General features: G+C 33.9%; 1 protein-coding gene across 1 annotated transcript in view; it reads left to right on the forward strand.

Annotated features, from left to right (window-relative positions):
* Window positions 1-22,105, forward strand: part of LOC102509418 (kinesin-like protein KIF27) — a 127,014-nt gene that overhangs the window by 77,941 nt on the left and 26,968 nt on the right. The window contains 4 exon segments of the mRNA XM_032477510.1: window positions 1,155-1,298; window positions 7,656-7,733; window positions 10,968-11,091; window positions 13,398-13,420. Coding sequence (XP_032333401.1) covers window positions 1,155-1,298; window positions 7,656-7,733; window positions 10,968-11,091; window positions 13,398-13,420 — 369 coding nt within the window.

Raw genomic sequence — 22,105 nt, forward strand, 5'->3', positions numbered from 1 at the left:
TGTAAAGTACATAAACAGTCTACCTACCAGGGCTTCATCTCCAGCAGCATCTCCTCTTCTGTGTCCTTTGCAGCAGAAACCAGCTGCGTAAAGTAGTCTTTGTATCTCATCACTCCCTCTTGTAGAACAGGATAGTCAGTTAAATTGTTGATCTTCGATTTAAAGCCTCTTTTTTAGCTTCCTAGGGTTTCTGTAATAAAGTACTACAAACTAGGTGGCTTAAAACAACAGAAGTTTATTCTCTTCATAGTTCTAGAGGCTGGAAGTCCAAACCATGGTGTCATCAAGGGCCGTGTTCTCCCTGAAACTAAGTGGGACCTTTCCTTGCCTCTTTCCTAGCTTCTTGTAGTGGCCATCAATCCTTGGCATTCCTTGGCTTGTGATTGGATCACTCCAATCTGCCTCTTTTGTTACTGTGTTCCCTTTGTGTATCCTTGTCTATACCCTTCTTATAAGAACACTAGTCATTGGATTAGGGCTCATCCTAATTCAGCATAACCTTATTTTAACTTGAGTGTATTTGCCAAGATCCTATTTCCAAATAATGTTACATTCACAGACAGCAAAGGGTTAGGCCTACAACATATTTTTTGAGGGAATATGATGTAATCCAAAAATAGCCTCTCAATATTTTTCTCCTTTGTTTCAACTACTGTGTCTCAGATAACTCTTACTGAGAGTGGCTTGGCCAGTACCGTTCATTATGTTACTTTGTGGACTAGGCCCTGTATTTTTCAGGACTAGCAAAGTAGTGACTAGAGTTACTTAAGCTATCTTCTCTAACTATTTAAACTTTTGAATTTGTAAACTGTTAAACTTTAATCTTATTGAACCCTGTTGTTTTGCATTTTAAAAGCACACTTATCCCGTTATCTACTCCTATTAACTTCCCTTTAGTAAAGCAGAATCATTAAAATGGTGGTCTAATAGAGTATAAGCCACTCTGACTTATTAATCATTTCATCTAGAAATCCACCAAAACTATCTCAAAAGCAAAATTAACATTCTACAAAGATTATAAAAATACGAGTAGTGACTTTTTGAGTTAGCATAATGAATGTTTAGTATAAAAATATTGATTTCTTAACTTCAAAAAAATTGTTAATATCCCAGGATTGGTAGACTGAATTTAATATATTTTCTTTGTTTCATAGCTCAGGAATCTTGCTTTTAAGAAAATTCCCCAGAAATCCTCCCATGCTGTGTGTAATGCTCAACATGAGCTTTTATTACCAAACACAGTACAGAAAGATTCACGAGAAGAAAACTGGCAAGAATGGAGACAAAGAGATGAACAGGTACAGCTAAGTTAATCACATTATTTTGTTCTGTTTTTAGTGAATTTATACATTTTTAAGATAGCAGTGCATCTGAATCCATGACACCACTGTTCTGAGGAGCATTTTATATTGGTTTAACTTAAGTGTGTTTGCTATTTAAGAGGTTCTGTTTTTTATTACTAGGAAAGCAGATTAACAGATTTGTTATTTTTGTTAGTTTTGGCAATTTTAAGCAGTTATTTTTTGAGTTTTTAATTCATCTGCCTTTTTACAAGTGAGGGAGAGATACGGAAGGTAGAACAACAGGATTTAATTATTTCAGGTAAACACTCGCATTTGTAGGGCCGGAAGTCTCTTATTAAAAATACTCAGTGACAGTTTTGCTTAAAAAAAGAAAGACTATGAGGGGAAACTTTTCCTTTTCAGCCTTGATGTAAATAAAATAGTTTATGACATTTGTTTTCTTCTTTAACCTATTTACATGATGTTTTGTTCTTTTATGCCTCTATTAAATACATGTCATTAATAACCAAATCAAATGGATAATTTAATAAAAACAGTCAGTTTCTTTTTGTGTGTGTGGTATCCAGGAAAATAACATACTAAGAATATACTCCAGGAAATGCCATATGTATGAGAAATGAATAGTTACTTGCTTATGTGTTATATTGTCATTTGCTCTATTGGGAATAGGTATTTTTTTAGCATATGTTTGGCTTAATAGAGTGGCTATACCTATTGTGCTTGGGTTACCAGTTTTGAAAGAATTAGACTATATACTAAACTATGCTTTTAACAAACTATGTTGATCATAACATTTTCTATAGGATTTTGTAATGCCTCAGGCTAATCATTACAAGTGTCAGTTAAATGGTGTTTCCAGGCACTGGTATACTGGATAAATTGTCTTGTATTTTTCTAGGGGAGTTATTTGACTCTTTTTTTCCTTCTACAGCATTTATTATGACAAGTTTTTTCTGGTTTACATGTATTACTAATGTAGTGATCTACTTGTTTAGACAGTAATAGAATTTACCAGTGTCTTCACCAGAGAGACTTTCTGTCAGTGGCCCAAGGAGCACTGGAAAATTATAAAGAAAGACTACTCGATTTTGCACTGAAATAAATTCTGTGTAATGTGGGAATTTAAACACTGATATTTGATTGCCTTTCTTCCTACCCCCGTTAATTATGAAAAAGAAATAAATAGTCATCTTGGCCCTAATGCTATGTAAGAATATCATCCAAGGCTCAGGAACTTTGAGGAATTTTTGCGGGGTATACTGTTGATGCATCACTTAGGAAACCTGGTACCACCTTTGGAAATCTCACTTGTAGGAAAATAATCAAGGTCATGTGAAGTAGAGTAGATCCTGGGATAATTACACTGACAGGTGAGGAAGAGATAAGGGGAAGCCTTGGAACCGATGGACAGTATACCACCCGGCGTGTTTTAGTGTGTAGAATAATAGATTTTGAAAGTAGGGACCTGGCAGTGACTGTACTAGGCAGAGGCATACAGTTACAGTGGGTGTTCTCTCTGAAAAAGGTAGACAGCACTAAGAGAAACTGCAGGTTTTGAAGGCTGAGCTGTTCCAAAAGCTGGATATTGAAATCTTGCCTGTTATGTGGCTGCTTATTTTAAATACAAAAAAGAAATTATGCTAAGACAAATTTTCCTACTCCTAAATCATCAAAGTGATAATGTAAATTTACACCAGCAAAGCCCCAGCGTAAAAATCTGAGAGCTGGCATTAAACTGCAACCAGATAGACAGTAAGGAAGCATCCACTCCACCTACTTATGAGCAAACACTGGACCTTAGTTGATCTCATGTCAACTAAAGAAAAGTTTCTACCACATAAAAGGAAAAGAACTTTGTACTTAATGTCCAGAGTGAAAGCGTACTTTGAAAAAAGTTTGCTACGGGAAACAGAAATTGATTTTAGGCAGCATCTATTTTTTGCTTTGATAAAATCCAAGGAGCTCTAGAACATTTTGTAAAAGTCAAGGTGACAGTCATGTTATATAAAATGGTGAAATACTAGGCTGAGATGAAAAATTGGGTAAGAGAAATTGAAAGGGAGGTGGGGGAAATACAGAATTTCTTTGCAGAGATGTACGCATTAGAGGAGGTGTACATTTCACACTTGAGATGGGTGATTTTTATGTGATATGTGATATTTAAATATGTAAATTATATCTCAGTAAAGCTATTAAAAAAAAGATGAATAGGCCATGACTTTGATTTGATTGTACTCAGAATTTTTTTTTTTTTACCATTTCTTTTAACATTGAATCAAGATCAAGAGATGTATTGTTCACCAACACCTCTTGCCTGGGACTAAATCTCTGTAGATGTTGTTCAGGTATAACCTCTTTTATTCATGATAGTGCATTAATATTACTGATTACAGTGTACCTTTTAAAATTTTACATCATGGCTCAAAAATAATGAATGAATAGAAAAATCTCTTCTCAGATTTTCAGTGATAAATTGATCAAATTTCATTGTGTATTTCTTCCTCTTGTTGTATTGAATCAAATGCCACACATCACTGGTTTTGTCCAGCTCTGAAGTGAAATCTTTTCTAGCACGTACACGACAGTAATTGGCATTTCACATTGCATCCTCCAGTCCATCTGAGAAAGGCATTTTGCTAATAGCTTGTTCTGTTTTTGTGTGTGTGTGTGTGTGAGCATGGTATTTCTCATTAACCTTGTGGCTGGGATAGTAAGTCTCTTGGTGATAGTTTGACTTGCACCTGGTTTCCCTATGAGGAGTGCAAGTTCAAATAAGTCCTTTGTGTTTTTTGGCTCTTTCTTTAACAATAAAATTCATCACTTTTTGTTCTGAAAAGCATTACTTGGTAGTTGTCTTGGAAAGACTCATGCAGGTCATTGTGCTTTGAAAGTGAAACAAAAACTGTAAATGTCTTTTGGCCACTGGTCTGACCATGTTTCATAGCAGGAAGCTGGGAATAGATTGATGACTCAACAAATCAAAATTTCAAATACTCACTATTTTCGTTTTCTGTTTATAATTTTCCTTTTCAGCTGCTTATGTGATATCACTCTTGTCCTGACACATACAGCTTTTATATTCTGTATTCACTATGTTAGAGTCCTGTTCATCTTTAAATTTATGGTATTTTTATAAGTTGCATTATTTACTGTTTTCATTACTGCTTTCCTTCAGTAAATCCTTGAACCATTTTTATTACTTTGAGATATAATAAAGCAAAGAAAAAATGCAGACTGAAATAAAGGTAAACAACACTCAAAGGACACGAAGATGCATTAGCTGAGTTGAACTGAACTTAATCATTAGTGTAAGCACATAGATACAGTTTTTGTAGAATATTGACAGCCTTTAAAATCATAATGTTAAATAAAACTATTAGAAGATTTCTGGGAAAATAATTTTTCTTTCCAAATTGGTGAAAGGTGTGTGGTCCACACTTTGAAAATCACTGAGTTAGAGGAGCAGAAGCTGCTACGGCTACTGTGACTGAACGCTTGGGTGCAGGTGTTAGATGTCTTCAGAATAATATTCTGTGTTGTTTCGTAATTAATCTGTTCCCATGGTGCCTATGAGAAATGAAGATCAGCTCTTCATTTGCAGTTTGATTTGCTTGGATTTAAAATGGATTAAACTTTTATGGTACTTTGACTTAAAATTTTTTAAAAATCTAGTTCCGAAATATTTACTTTTCATTTTCCATTGGTTCTTCATACTCTTTAAGTGGTCATAAACCCTTGAGCTATAGGTTTGTTTAAATAGAAAAAAAATGTTTTACTACTAGATGGGGAGTAGGAGGCAATGAAGGAAGCCAAGAGGAAGGGGATCTGAAGTACTCCATCTTGGGCACATGTAAGTATCTTCTCCAGTCCTGTAGGCCGTTTAGTGCCTACTCTTTCCTCTTTTTCTTCCTTTCCTCCTCCTCCTACAAGTACAAAGAAAATGATGAGGAATTCTCAATTTGCAACTTAAATATAAGGTACTTTTTAAAAATCATGGTTTTATTTGCATTTTCTTGTCCGGTGCCTGTCTTAGGCCCAGACTCTCCCCCCACCACAGTTCTGCCTTACATGTAGTGGTTAATTAAATTGACAGCTATATTTACAGCAGTCTTATGATGAACTAATTCTTTAATTAAGACATGTTTAGGGAATTTGGAATCACGTTTTCTTTCTCTTTCTTGATATTGTAATCTTGTGCTACCATTCTCCCTGTTATCTGGAGTCATAAATCTTATCTTTGATTTATTCTTCATATTTAATCAGTGTTCCTTTAAAATTTGGTCGTTCTTTGCTAAGATGTAGCCTTCTTTTGTTTTCTGCACTGCTGTGTTCTGGTCCAGGTTCCTATATGCTGAGACTACAGTGGTTTAGCCAGACTTATCAGTTCTTAGTTCTCATTCTTCTATTATGCCAGTTTATTGCTTTAAAATTACTTTTTATCAGTGTTCCTCTTTCATCTGACCTGAATCCCTAATTTTTAGGGAGTGTCTGGAATCTAATTCTACCCTACCTAAGCAATCTTATTTTCTACTATTTTCCAACATAGAGGAGGAGAATTCTAATTTACTCTGTGTAACTCTTGGGCCAGATAGGCAGTGTGCTAGGTACTTTACACATATTATAGCTTTAAATCTTCAAAACTACCCTGCAAGGTTGATGTTTCTATTTCTTTTTTAACGTATGAAGAAACTGAGATTCACAGAAGTTACATAACTTGCCCAACGTCACAACTAGCATGGGTGGAATAGGGATTTAAATTATCCACCTGTGTGATCTCCCAAAGCCTGTTTTCCCCACATCTCTCTTTTATTGTATAGAATTCATCTTTTATCAGGTATCCCATAATATATCTATTCTTAATATCATACCTTTGTTCACATGGCTTTTTCCTCCTGAAATTCTTCCATTCCTTTTTCTACCTATCCAAATTATGTCTATCTATTAAGGACCAAGGTTTATTAGTTCATAGTGTCCAGTTCATTAATATTTTTCTAATTTTCAGCATATCCTTTTGAAACAGATCACTCCTTTTTGGAGCTGGTTTCTGTTTTAGTTTAGCTTTTTAAAAAATATTTAAACAACGGAAACAATTCTGAGTAACTTGGGCAAAAAATAATTTGCCAAAAGGATACTGAGTGATTCACAGATTTTAATTAAAAGCTAAATAAGTAGGCCTTGGGAAAAGTGGAAACTAAGGAATTCTAGGGTGCTCCGAGGCATTAACTAGTACTAGAACTATTACACTCACTTTTAGAGGCTATCAGGTGATTGAAACCCACTTGCTTTGTGTTTGTTCTCAAACTTTAATTCCTAAAAGAACAAAAAACAGTTGGATCCTTTGCTCCCACCCTGTCGTCGTTGGTGATGGCAGCTGGGATGTTTGTGTGGGTGTGGTAGCAGGTGGTATGCAGGGTTAGGTGACTGGCTGTCCTGCTAGAATTGTAGGACACTGGAATGAAGTGTAGTTATTCAGGGGAATAAAGGAAGGGATTATGGACAGACAAAAACAAGCGATGTCCATTAAATTTATGCTTTCATTATACAGTATGCATAGGTAGACACGTATATGTAAATGAATCCAGGATGTTTACTCCTGTCGTGTTGTATCTGTCCTGTATTCAGCTGCAGGCATAACTTATCCCCAAAGGTGGACAACCCAGAGTCCTGTTCAACTCCTGCAGCAATTCTTTTTGGCAGTTAGGAAAAGTAGTTCTTGGAGAGTAATTTTACTGGAGGGTGGTGGAAACTAGATTGTAAGAAGTTAAGGTGAGATTGACTGATGAGAAAGAGGAATCAAAAGATACAGATTACAAAGAATCATTCTAGAGTTACATGACTTTAAAGATAGGGCTGTCATATAAAAGGAATAAAAGGATAGCAGTAAAATGATGCACTGGAATTATTCTGTAACACCAGGCATATACCAGGACAATTGGTCACAGTTATTTGAAGGTTCTGTACCTGTGGATTAGTCTGTATTAAGAAAATGGTGTGTTTTATAATATTTACTGAGTTTTCAGTATTCTTATATTTTTAGTAATAATCACTGTGACATTTTCTATGTCCTAAACTGGGTACCGTCTTTGACATCTATTACAGTGTCAATTTTTTTGTAAGATTTTTTTAAATTAAAGTGAAAAGATTATGTGATATACCACAGATAAGTTGAAAAGGAGGCAATAAAAATCTCAAAGAGTTCTCTCCTTTGGCATGAGTAGATAACTTTGGAGAACCCAGACTTTGTTTTTAAAGTATTTGTTTTTCTTTTCCTGTTTGTTTTGTTATGGTTATTTTGCTGATGTATTATAATGTTATCATATGTTTATTGTGAAACTTTCTTTTAATTTTTAGCTGACATCTGAAATGTTTGAAGCAGATCTTGAGAAGGCATTGTTGCTAAGTAAATTAGAATATGAAGAACACAAAAAGGTATTTACACATTTATCGATTTAAATATTTTAGGTTTTAGTGGTCAAAGGTTAGGATCAACCTTTCTCTGAATTTTGTGTGAAAGTTCTCCTTTGAAGTTTGTCTTAAAAATTCATTATTGCAACAAAGTATTATCATAAAGTTTTTATAAGATTTCTCTTCAAGTTTAGAGAGACAACAGAAACACGTGGACTAAGCTTTGTCTGCTGGTTTGGAATGTTAAGAAATTTCTCCAGCCAAGATGAAGGGAAGAAAAGAAGGGAAGTTAATAGCAGATGATTTACTTCAATATTTTAAATGAACATAGAAAACAATTAAATTTAAATTTTTTAAGTAGTTGTGAATACAGGGGCATCTATTAAGAGACCTTCTGGTAGAGATACACTACAAATTAGCTAAAGTAAATGGGAGGTCATTTCTGATAACTTGGGCTCTTGAACTCCGCTTTTGTCACTAACCTGTGATATTAGGCTATATGGTGAAGTGTATTCTACAAGTTGTAACTGTAGGAACTTAAGCAAAAAGTAGTGTTGGTTTCTAGTTTCTATATTTAAATCGAACATTTATGTTGTTTCTGTATTATTTAATATTTTGGTCCTTTACATATATTGGGAATTTTTTTTGGTCCATAAAATTTATTCAACTTGTGATTACTCAGTGGTTCATCATAATTGGCCTCTGGTCATACTTAAGGGCTTTAGACTATGTCATTGTACACTACTAGCTCCTTCACTCAAGATGAAAGAAAGAGAGGAATTAAAATTTACAGCAGATAATTTTGCTATTTATTTATACCTCAAGAGAAGAGGATAAAAGTTGTCGTTAGAGTGGATTTGGTACACTATGTATGTTGGTTTCATTTCCTGTGTCCATATTCCTGTTATCATGAATAATTAATAACATAATCCTTACTATTGTTCATTTAGACACAGAGATGGCAATTACAAAAGTGGGTATAGCTAGCTTTACTGTGATTTAATCATTTAGATGGACTTTCAGGTTACACTGGAAAAACACTCCTGGCTTGCTCGATTGGAGATAAAATTTATCAAATAGAATCTAGACATACATCTCATAATATTCTAAAGCTTACAGGGATTAGCTGTACCTATAGAGAAGGTGTAAAGTTGATGGTGTTGGTAAAATATGCTGTCAGCCAGTTTTCTTGGCACAGCCATAGTCCTGGTACTCATTGTTTTTTTTAGACTGTAACGACTCAGAGAATAAAGGAACTCCTTTTTATGCGATGCTAATTTGATGTGATTACAGTGATGTAGCCATTGAGTTTTAAGTCAGTATTCCAGTAAAGAAATGATGCTTATTATAGCCAAAGGGTTTTTATAATAATTAAAATTTGGGGTGGCATTTTCTATTCTGTCACTCATTTACCAGATATTTTTTTGAATAGCCAAACTTTGCTAGGCACACAATGCAAGGATAAAGACATCGTCCAAGCCGTTGAGTTTAGTGAAGGTAGACACACATATAATTGTAGTGTGTAGTATTGAGACATGTCTTTTCTCAGTGCAGTGGGAATTCAGGAAGATAATAATTTTCTGTGCCTTTGATGGGGGTGGGTTTTAGGAAAGAATTCTTTTTTTTCATTTGATAAATTTGGCATGTTGTATTTATAAATTAAAGGTACACAGTGTGTTACTTTGTTACATGTATGTATTATGAGTGCCAGTAAAGCAGTATTTATCACATTACATCATTTTAGTATAATATTATTGAATGTATTCATTATACTGTACATTGGATCTCTGTGGCTTATTTACTGCTCATTACAAGTTTGTATCCTTAAACACCATCAGTCTTATCCTCGCACTCCCATCCCCTGGTAACCACCATTTTGCTCTCCGTTTTTTTTTTTTAATAGATTTGACTTTTTTCTTAAGATTCCACATGTAAGTGATACCATATAGTAGTTGTCTTTCTCTGTCTTACTTATCTCACTTAGTGTAATGTGCTCAAGGTCTATCCATATTGTCAGAAGTCCAGGATATCTTGGTAAAAGATTCGTAAAGAGGAGTCATTAGATGTATTAGAAGTTCAGTGGTAGACAAGAGAAAGTAGGCATTCTCAGAGAAGGAGTGGCAAGTGTACAAGATATGTACATGTGAAAGAACATAGCATATTTGAAAAACTATAATTTCAAGACCTAGAGTTGCTGAAGATACTGCCACAAGGATAGTATATAGAGAACCTTGTGTACCAGGCTGAGGAGATTGAATTTTAGACATTTGTTGGCAGAGAACTATTGAATATTTTTAACTTTGAGATTGATTTCAGGTTTTCATTTTAGAGACTCATGCTGTAACAGTGTAGAAGATAGATGGAGGGGCTAAAATTAGAAGGTGTTGCAGTGTCAAGCAAAAGAGGATAGGAGAAATGACGGAAAGTGTGAAGGAAAAAGAATAGATTTATGATATCTTTAGGAGATAAACTCAACAAGATTTAGTCACTAATTTGCGTATAAAGTGTATAGGAGGAATAGATAAGGATGAGTGAGGTTTCTAGCCTAGAGAATTGTGTCGATGATAGTGGATGATAGTGGCATTAAACAAGATTTAGAGAGGATCAAGTAGGGAAGGCAGGGTGAACATACTTAGTTTGGAGATGCTTATTGAATATTCCAGTTGAGTTGTCTGTACATACAGAAGTCATCAGGTAGAACTTTAAACTTTGCATTTGAGGAACAATAGGTGTAAAGCGTAGGAATAGGTTAAGAGTGGAATAATGCTGAACAGCAGATGCATTTTTAAGAACAGAGTTGAGAAAAGAGAAGCCAGTGAAGGAGACTTAAGAATAGTGTCAGAAGTATGTTGAGAAAACCAAGAGATGCTTGAAAAAAATAATGTCTTCGGATTTGGTGTTGAAGAGGAGATTGACTTTAATTTTAGTATCAGAACAGTAGAAGCCAGATTTCAGTGTGAGTGAGAATGGAAATTGACTGTCAATAATTGTCTTAATTTTGGTCCTGAAATGAAGAGAATGGCAACTAGAAGTTGTAGACCAAGGTATACCTTTTTATTTTTATTTTAATGTTTAAGAGGCAAGAGATTGAGTATGTAAATAAACAGATATCTTTTTATACAGTTTGGCTAACCTTTTTGATTTTTTATTTGCCGTTTATCTTTAAAAAATAAAACTTTAAGAAACATATTACCTATTGGTGAGTTGATTTTACTAGTATAAGCCAAGCTTAATTATTGTTAATTAATTCTTTTTTAGGAATATGAAAATGCTGAAAATACTTCAACTCAGTCAAAGGTTATAAATAAAAAAGATAAAAGAAAGACCCATCAGGGAAAAGACAAACCTCTTACAGTATCACTAAAAGAGTTTCAATCTGAAGGTAATATATGTACAAAATCTGTTATGCTAGAGAAACTGTTCTAAGTCTTTTTATATGTAAGTTATAAGTATGTTTCTAATATTTAAAGTACATAAAGATTGTTTTATTAATTTGTTTCTTAGAATGTAAAAAATGTAAACCTGTTTGGAAAGAAACTGTTTGGGGGTTAAAGTAATTTAAATCAGTCATTAAAACCTCATAAACTTCAGAAAGAATTTATCTTTTTATATTTCTGAATTTGTCCCTTTTCTAAAACTCACTGAAAATAAAAATTGACATTTGTAGTTTTTGAGTCATCTTGAACAATATTACTGTTTTTATACATAAAGTGGTTTGGCTTACACTAGACCAGGAGTAGTATTTTCAGATTTCATCCATTATAGGTTAACGTCTTCAAGTTATCTGGAACTGTATCATAGAAAACTAAGATGTAAATTTTTAAAATGAGACTTACTACTAGAAATTTATAATATCCTTTGTATTGTTTTTATCGAACAGAGAAGATAGAAGGAAATTATACCATCCACCAAACTTTTGAAGACAGACCACAAAACACACTATTTTTGATGTGGGAAGTGGTGAAAACCTTAAGTCTGTGCTGTATATTATGGTGACTACTATTCATGTGTGGTAACTTAAATTTAAGTTAATTAAAATGAACTAAAATAAAAAACTTCTTAGTTGCACTAGCCACATTTCAAGTACTTAGTAGTCACGTGTAACTAGTAGCTTCTGTGTTAAACAGCACAAGTACAGAACATTACTGTCATCACAGAAATTTTTAATGAAGAGTTCTGTGCTTATACCAGTCATAACAACTGCATAACAATGAACAGCTGTTTGTTCATTGCCAGAGAAGTCTATTTGACTCTTACAAATTTAACCTTAATACATTGGACATTTGTTCCATAAGGATTAATAATACCACATCAATAATGGCAGAAAAAACCCGAAACAAGCCTGTCTGTGAAGTTAGGAATAAATTTGGAGGATTGTATTGCTTTCATTTAAGGATCAGGAAGGTTTTTCCTATAGCCTGTCTCTCTAGATTAAGTTGCTTTGTTTTGGGGTTAAAATTTCCAATTTTAATAAGAAAGATTTTATATAAGAATATCATCAAAAACTAGGCAGAGACATGAAAATAATGCTTTTTAAAACTCCTTAATACATTCTTCATATGTTTAAATACTATGTAAATTTATTAGATGCATAGAGAAAGACGTTAGTATGACACTGTTAAGGAGAAGCTGCACAACTGTTTCAAAACGTGATTAACACAGCATGATTCTTCCTCTAGTTTCTGGCATCATGTGGTACTCCAGGTAGGACATGCTAGAATGACTGTGTAGCCCTCGAGGATTTGGTAGTTTGATCTGAAACTTGTGATTTTGACATTTACTTTGCTGCATATGGACTCAGTTCTGAACAATAGATGTTTTAGGGAACCAGACTAGCTTTTAGGTTCTCAAGTACATTTCTTGTAAGAAACTATTCAGTTAAATTATTTTTAGTCCTTGGAAATGGAAGATTTCTGCTGTGCACAAGAAGCATTGTTAAATATTACATACCTTGATCATCTCCAATTTAAATAAGAACACTTGCTACCTTTTTACTATAGTTTGAACTTTATATCTGTGTGGATTCCCTATGTCTTCCTTTTCTCATTTTGTGATCACTTTCCAGAAATACTGTATTGTTACTAAGTCAGTGATTTGTTAAATCTAGATATAGTTATGCTGGTTTTTTGTATTCATTTATAAATATATATATCAATTTTTAGGATTTTTTTCATAGTATTATCAAGTGACTATGATACATATTTTTAAAATAAAAAAGAAAAACTAGTTAATAGTTTTAAAGGACACAAATTACTATTCTGCCTTTTATTTTACTCCACAAGGGCAGTGATCTGTCAGCTTTTGTAGTAACAGTACTCAGCGATTTGATTTTAGACATACTTGTCCCCCTTCAAGTTCTTCCTCCCCCAATTATGTGAAACTAAAAACCTAAAATATATGGAATTCAAATGTTTAAAATTTAGTAATACCCTTTGGTGTGGATGGCATATGCTTAGATATAAGTCCTTACACTGAGCAAACTAATAATTATGTGGTAAATTTTAACATCTTATCCTTAGAAACATAAATCTGACATGAGTCCTGGACAACCCCCAAATGACTTCTGTAACTCTTATTATAATTTTGAAATTCTTTTCAGTTACTTTGTTTAAGTATTTTATATATTGAAATATTATTATATGTTAATATCTTTCAGTAAAGTCTGACCATTTTTTTCTCCATTTACAGATCACAATAGTAAAAAGACTGAGGTAAGTTATTAGAACCATCTTTATTCTAGGAAACACTTGATGATTTTAAGAGTAATACTTTAGAGTTTAGAAATGAGTTTTTTGAGACATAACCATTTAGAGGACAACATAGGTTTCTCATGAATGAACACAGTCATGTTTTTGGCAGGATATAAAGTATATTATAATAGAGTAAAAATGTTATTTGTATGAACTATAATATCATTTGACACCAGCATCCTAATTTGTGTGTGTTTAAAGGTTCCCACATATAAGCTTAAAATTTTAGGGAGAAGTGGTGTAACATTCTAATCTTTATTAAAAACATCATGAAACCATGTCTCAAGATATTTTGGAATTAGGGAAATTGTGAGGTAAGCTGTGATTCTGTAGTTTATACCTATGGATAAGGTTAGCCTGATCATGTACTTCTCTGACCATTCACCATTAGAGGGTAGTACAGCCTACACATAATTTCCTAGTGTTCTGTTACTTTTTTTTTTTTTTTTTAAGACTAACACAGCCTCTAAACCTTTTAGAATTGGGAGATACTGCTATAAAATATCTTCTAATATTGAGAAAGGTACTAATAAATTGTGAGAATTCTTTTGACTTCATTAGGTGGTAATTTGAAAGTTTCATTACTCTTCTGTTACGTGTGTATTCATGTTAGTAATTCCAGTAATTGTTTTTTTTTAAATGGTCAGATGTTCCTTGATTTCAATTTAGAATACATATATGGTTTCGACAGTTTTTTGTTGTTGTTGTTTTAGGTGTTTGCTTGACAGGTCAGGGAAGTGAAATCCGTGTCTAAGAAAACCACATCTAAATAACTCTGTGACTGTATTAATAATACAGTCCTCAACTGTGCACACAAGCACAAAATTGATTTGTTGTTAAAATAGTTGGTAGAAATTCTTCTAAAGTTATTTACAAACCACTGTTGCCATTTCTTAGATTAAAATTTATGACTACAATTATAGACTGAGTATTAATTTTATGTTTGAAAGTGTAAAACATGTACTTTTTGACTGATTTCAATTTTTTTCTCATTACCTTATTTGGAGGAGTTTTATGCAAATGAGAAAGCAGATGCAAATTGTATACCCCTGTTCCTAAGAGACTACCAGGAACTGTTAGTGGAGGGAAAAATAATTTTTATATGCTATTTATGCTTAGTTTTTCCTCTTCACTAATTTGAAAAAAAAAGTAGACTGACAGAATCTCATCTATTTAATATATTTAATCCGAGTTATATTTAAACAAGCATGGGTGTGGGACATATATTTTGTTTCTCATTATAGTTTTAAAGCTGTTTTCTGCCATCTATTATTAGAAAACTTGATATGTAATAAAATTCACTTTGAAAAATCTTAGTGATTAAGACATTTTATGCATTTGTAAATGCAGTCTAATTATAATTTATTTCCTACGTAACTATTTTAAGACATTGGTCAAAAGAATATGTAGTTCACATTATCCTTTGATTCTTGTTTAAAGTATACCAGAGTTATGTTCCATTTCCGTTAGGGGTATTACTTTCTCTGGAGTTGAGTAAGTGTGCAATGGTTATGCCATTGCTGTAGGAATTTAGAAAAACTCTTTTTCAGAGAGTTCAAAAATAAGTCTGAAAAAAAAATTCTAATTTCAACTTTACAGTGAAATGTTTTCTACTCCTAAAAATGTTCTAATTTTTGTTACATTTTATACTCAATAATTGACTTAATTCTTTCCATCTTTAGTATGTTACTTATTCCAAGAGAATTTCTTTTTCATGGTTACTGTAAAATTCCTAACCTCTGTTGAGAACAGAGTGCATTGCGCCTTAGTCATCCCCTTTTAAGTCAGATCTTTACTGGATAAAATTTAAACGAGATTAGAGTTTTTACTTTTTTTTCTGAGTAATGATGAGTACTTGAACTGTCTGTGTATTTCTCAGACTGCTAGCTAAAACATGTTCTCAGCTTAATTTCATCATTCCCCCTTTTCTTTCTCCATCCATCTTGGTCATGTGTTATTCTCAGTGTTTTCTCTTCAGTCCCAATTCTTTGTGATCTCTCTCACCCTAAAACAATTAGAATAAAAATGACTCTTGCAGGAGTAGAAAATGGGAGCAATTAAATTTTCTTCTTTACATGTCCAGGAGATGTAACACTATTACACCAGTACCCTCCCTATCATTCCCTATAATGGTCAAGAAGATCTCAAGAGAAATCTAGACAAAGAAAGTGAATAATAGAATAGGTGCTTGTACATACCTCTTAAAAACCTCAACTAATCATGCCTTTAATGAACATTATTTGATCCTGAAAGTTGTTTGTTTCAAATTTTCAGTTGCCTCCTTTTTAAACGCAGTGCTGTTGGGTGGAGTATCTCATAGCAACTCCCTTCTCTTTAGTCCACTTTCATCAGGCCCTCCCAACTCCAGTCCTTCTAATGCCATTCAGTAACGTCAAACTTTTAGTGATCATCATGTGCCTTGATGTCTGAAAGGCCAAGTCGTCAATATGCCTAAATGCACCATTTCTAGAAAAGTAACCAAGAAGTTGTAACGGTGGTTGCCAAAGAGTGGGGAAGGAGGGGTTACTGGGACAGGGATAGGAGAAGGGCTTGCCTTTCACAGTGTAAATTTTTGAATTTTCTATCATGTCTGTGTACTTACTACCTGTTAAAAAATTTATGTTAAAAATAGAAAGCATTGGCACTGCATTGTACACTTGTAATTTATATAGTATTGTATTTCAACTATGTATCAATAAAAATAATAATCAAGGTTAAAAAATAAAAAGCACTGAGAGAAAAGGGTGAGAGAGGGAACCAGGGAACAAATCTGGTCACATCTGGCTGCACAGCCTATCTCCTTTTTATTGCACTATGCTTTCAGCATGTCTACTGTGGATATGTGAGGCTGTGGAAATAATTTATTCATTTGAGGCCCTAATTATATTAGCTGAAAAGTAAGATGGGATCTGTTGATTTCTAAAATTATGATAAATCATCAATGTGTGATTGAAATAAATATTATATGCCGAAAAGTGAACCCTATTACACTACCAAAACAGAAGAGAATAGTAATAATAGATCATTAAATTTTAAAAGCAAATAAATTCTCTCTAGCTTTTAAAAATCTCACCTAAAATCTGGTGCTACCTAAGCAATTCAACCTATATACTACTGCTCTCAGTGTCCTGAATCTATTTTTGTTCACTTGCCTTTTCTTATTTGTATTTATTATACTTGTTTGCTCTCTATAGTAACAGGTAACAGAAGCCAAACTCAATTCATCAAAAGCAAAAAAGAGACACTTACTTAGTTCATATGCCAAGCCATGGAGGAAAAGGAAAGAGCTGGCCTCATAGTTGGCTGAAGCCACGGGTTTATATAGCTTTAGAACTCTTCATTTTGCGCCCAAGTCTCAGTTGCCATTTATGGCTTTACCTCATAATAGTTCACATGATTACTGGGGGATCTTGCAGTTACATCTTTACAAGATTTCCTGTAAAATGTTAATTAACTTTTGAATCAAGTTCAGTTTGTTTTGTTTTGGGTTTTTTTTTTTTGTTTTTTTGAGGAGATGAGGGAAGCAAAAGTATTTCCTGTGTGGTGTGTCACACTTCCTCTCATATCAGCATCAGGGAACATAGACTGTCTGGTTATTGTTATGATGTGAAAGTTGATCAGTGGTTCTACCATTCTCCAATAAAAGGAACCAGGATTCCTTGAAAAAATGGCTCTTCTAGAGCTGCAAGAGAATATATGTAAGACGAGCCTGGAGCATCTGGTAGTGCCAGAAAACAAGGAAGTACTCAAAAAATAAAAGGACAGGCACTTAGGGGCTGTCAGAGGAACATAGGAACCGATGTGAAATACCTCCAGGGGCCAGAGCTGGGACAATTTGAGAAACAAAATAAAATCTGTGAGTCAACACCAATATAAATAAGTGATTTGAATAAATTAGTGGGACACAAGAGACAATCTCCCATACAGAAAATTCCAAATAATTTAGGCAGATATTCCTCCTCCAGGAGAGGGAGCTTAACTCCCTCCACTTCCCTTGAGTGTGGGCTACACTTAGTAACTTGCTTCCAAAGAGTAGAATACAGAAAGGGAGGGAAAGTAACTTTACACTGGAGAAACCTGGCAAACACAACCTTGAGCAGGTGATCAATGTTAATACTATTAGTGATAATTCATGTTAATAGTATGTACCCTTGATATGATGTGATGAGAATAACCTATTCCTCTGTGGTTTGCCCCATAAAAATACATGTCTAATTATGAGAAAAATATCCAGCAAACCAAAATCGAGGGACATTCTACAAAATACCTGACCATTATTCCAGTATTCCTTGAAAATATCAAGGTCATCAAAAACAAAGGCTGAGGAACCATCATGGACCAGAGAAGGCTAAAGAGACATGATAACTAAATGTAATATATCCTGAATGGGATCTTGGACCAGAAAAAGAACATTACGAGAAACTAGTCCTAGAGAAATATGAAAAAAGTGTGGAGCATAATTATAGTAATGTACCAGTGTTGGTTCCTTAGTTGTAACAAATGGCACCATAGTAATGTAAGATGTTATCAACAGGGGAAACTGGGTGAGAGACAGATGGAAACTCTGTACTATCTGCAGCTTTTCTGTAAATCTAAGACTATTCTAAAAAGTTTTTTTAAAAAATTGATCAGTGGGTTCAGGTGTTGTGAGCCAATATAACATTTCCCATCAGACTTTCATGCAATGCTTTTAGCAGCTAATAGTGACTGATCCATTATTTCTTTAGATCTCACTCTTCATTAAATTTAAATTTTTACTTCAGTAATACATACGTATGGTAATAATTGAATGATAGGGCTTATGAAACCGGTAGTACCTCAGCTATTGCCCTTCTCTTACTACATTTTAAAATCCTCGAATTTCAAGATTGACTCTGTGTCAAGCCATGCAAGAGTATTTATAGAGTTTTTCTGAACATGCTATATTTTTTCATACTACCTTGCCGCCTATGTATTCTTCCCTTCCGACTTTCTCAGTGGTGTCTTGTCCATGAATAGTAGTTAGTTCTTGTGAGGGGGAGGGAAATCGGGAACAACCTGTGTTGCCATTTTGGTGACATCATACCCCTTCCATCTTTCTTTATTTGGCTAACTAACTATGCTTCAGAAATAGACCAAAGAGTCACTTTTTCCTGGAAGGGTTTCCTAATCATAGTCTTATTTAGATTCCCAGAACACCCTGTGTATACTCATGGCACTCAACACCCTGTTTAATCAGGGTTTTGCTTCTTCACTAGTATTTGAGTTCTTGGAAGTCTGGGGCCATATGCTTTTGATTTAGTTTCTCTGGTAGTCCTGACTCCTTTCACATAGTAGATATTGTAAATGAATATTGGTTGATGAGTGAATGTTCAGCCTTCTTACTAAAACTTTCTATAGCCTTTTTTGGTCTGCTTCTCCTGTATATTTTTATAACACTGCAACAGAGGCACATAGGTTTTAATTCCTCTGCCAGTTCAACTTCAAGACTTGAATCCACTGGGGTCTATTCTAGGGGAGAGAAGAAAGTAGACTTACCCCATATATAATGTAGTCTTTAACATGATGCTCATATATCATTATTTAGACTTCTTCTTGGAGTAAGTTCAAAGCACTCAAGTGTGGCAAAAGAGAAATAGCACATGTAGCCATCAAATTTTACAATATTTCCATCATCCCCCAAATAAACCTTGTGCCCATTACCAGTCCACTTCCCATACCCCTTTTGCCCTGCCCAACCCTGCCTAAGCAACCACTAATCTACATTCTGTTTATGTATATTTGCCTATTCTGGACGTTTTGTATAAATGGAATCATACAATATGTGGTCTTTTGTGACTTCTTACACTTAGCACGATGGTGCTCCCCTTGATCTGTAACAGAGTGATATGGAGTAGTACTATGAAAAGGATGAACCTTTTAAAGTAAGTTGGTTTCGGGGAGCCCACTGAATATATTTATGGAAAAAAGGTTGGATTGTTACTTCACATCATACACAAAAATTCATCCACAGTGCATCAGAGACCCAAAAGTCAAAGGCAATGTTACAAATCTTTTAGGTGCAAATATAGGAAGAATATGTTTATGACTTTAGGGTAGGAAAGACACAAAACCCACTGGCTTTAAATTTATGCATTAAATCAAGGACTTCTTTTCATCGAAGTATGTTAGGAAAGTGAAAGGATGATCTTCAGAGTAAGAAAAGATTTTTTTCCAGAGAAGAATTCAACCGAAGGACAAGTGAAAAAAGACATACTCACAAAAGAGGATATTTCATGGTGTAAAAAGATACAAAAAGATGTTCAGCCTCATTTGTAATCAGGGAAATGCAAATTAAAATGACAATGAGAATATTATTTACCCTCTAGGTTAGCAAAAATGAAAGTCTAACGATTTGAAGTGTTGGTGAGGATATGGAATAATGAATTGCACACTGCTTCTGAAGAGGTAAACTGTATTAAACAGTTTGGTTCAACATAGTATTGGAAGTCCTAGCCAAAGCAGTCAAGAAAAAGAAATAAAAGGCATCCAGATTGGAAAAGTAGTAGTAAAACTGTCACTATTTGCCGATGTCATGTTATTACAGGTAACCCTTGACCAGTGCAGAGGTTAGAGGTGCCAACCCTCTGCACAGTCAGAAAAGTCATGTGTAATTTGTAGTTGGCCGTCTGTATATGGGGTTCCTCCATATTAGAGGTTCCTCTGTATTTGGACTTCCACATCCACAGATTCAACCACCTACAGATCATATAGTACTGGAGTATTTATTATTGAAAAAAATTCGCATATAAGTGGTCCCACATAGTTCAAACTCAATTGCTCAAGGGTTAACTGAAGACTTCACTAAAAAACTATTGAAGCTAATAAATGAATTCAGTAAAGATGCAGGAGACAAAACCAATATACTGAAATCTCTTGCATTTCTATACACTGATAACCATCAGAAAGAGAAATTAAGAAAACAGTTCCATTTGCAGTTGCATCAGAAAAATATAATACCTAGGAATACATTTAACCAAAGAGGTTAAAGACCTGTATACTGAAAATTACACTCATACCTAGGAGATAATGCTAGTTCAGTTCCAGACCACTGCAATAAAACAAATACTGCAGTAAAATGAGTCACATGAATTTTTGGTTTCCTAGTGCATATAAAAGTTATGTTTACACTATAGTGTAGTTTTGTTAAGTGTGCAGGAGCATTGTGTATTAGAAATGTTCATACCTTAATTAAAAAATATTTTATTGCTAAAAAAAAAATGCTAACCATCATCTGACCACAGAAGGTTGCTAGAAACCTTCAATTTGTCAAAAACATAATTATCTATGGAGCACAATAAAGCAAATCACAATAAAATGAGGTATGCCTGTATTCTGATCCATTGGTTGATTTATTCCTGTCCTAATGTTGCAATCTGTACATCACATCATAATGTTTTATGTATGAAAAAGCAAGGGACAGCTGTTAGTCATATTAAGAAAAAAATCAATTGGATCTCTACCTTCTGTCACACTTTAAAATCTGTTCTACATAGATTAAATACTTGTATGTGAAAGACAAATTCTACCACCTTTAGAAGTGTAAAATATAGGAGAATATATTTCTGACCTAGGGGTAGGGGAAAACAACAAAAACACTATAAAATGAAAGGTGGATAAATTGGATGCCATTCAAAATAAATAACTTATTTTCCACAAAAATACTAAAAAGAAATTTAGAAGACAAGGCACAAATTGAGAGAACCTATTTTCAAAACATAGAACTGGATTAGTGTCCAGATACAGAAAGAACTATCACATGGTTAAAAAAGAGATTGCCGTCTTGTTTTCTTTCTTTCTCATAGTTTAGAAATTTTAAAAAATAGCCAAGAAACATCAGGCATTTTACAAAACCGGGAAATATGAATAGCTAAAGACATGAAAAAAAAGGTCTAACTTTGCTACTATTGGAGAAATGCAAGTTAAGACCACACTGAGATACTGTTTTTTCCCTATTCAACAGATAGTCAAAAATTAGGAAGTTAGAAAATACCAGGATTCAGATGTTACAGATCAGTGGAGTTATGGATTAATGGGAATGTAAATTTCTACAAATATTTTGTATAAGTTTGGTGTTCTTGGAAAGTTGAATGTACATTTTAACCCAGGAGTCAGTAAAAATTTTCTGTAAAGGGCCAGGTAGCAAATATTTCAGACTTTGGAGCATATCAGATCTCTGTCAAAGCTCCTGAACTCTGCCATGTACTACAGAAATAGCCACAGGCAGTAGATAAATGAATAAGCATGGATGTGTTCCAGTAAAACTTTATTTACAAAAAACTGCAGCAGGACCCCTTTCGGGCCATAGTTTGCTGACAACTGATATAACTTAAGATTTGTCAGTTCTCTTATTAGGGATACATGCCCTAGAGAAACTTGCCCATGTATCGTGAGAACTGTGTACAGGAATGTTTATAAATGTGTAATAGCCCAGGCCAAAAAAAAAAAAAAAACCTTTGAAAAAAATCCAAATGTAGATGTTCAGTAGAATGGATAAATTTAAATTATAATAACAATGGTTTATACAGTAATGAAAATGATTATGTAACTCTAGGCAACAAAATGGATCAATCCAAAAGAGAATGTTGAGTGAAAAAGTCTTAGAAGACTTTATCAGAGTGATACTAA

This window comes from Camelus ferus, chromosome 4 (assembly GCF_009834535.1).
Source record: "Camelus ferus isolate YT-003-E chromosome 4, BCGSAC_Cfer_1.0, whole genome shotgun sequence".
Taxonomy (NCBI): Eukaryota; Metazoa; Chordata; class Mammalia; order Artiodactyla; family Camelidae; genus Camelus; species Camelus ferus.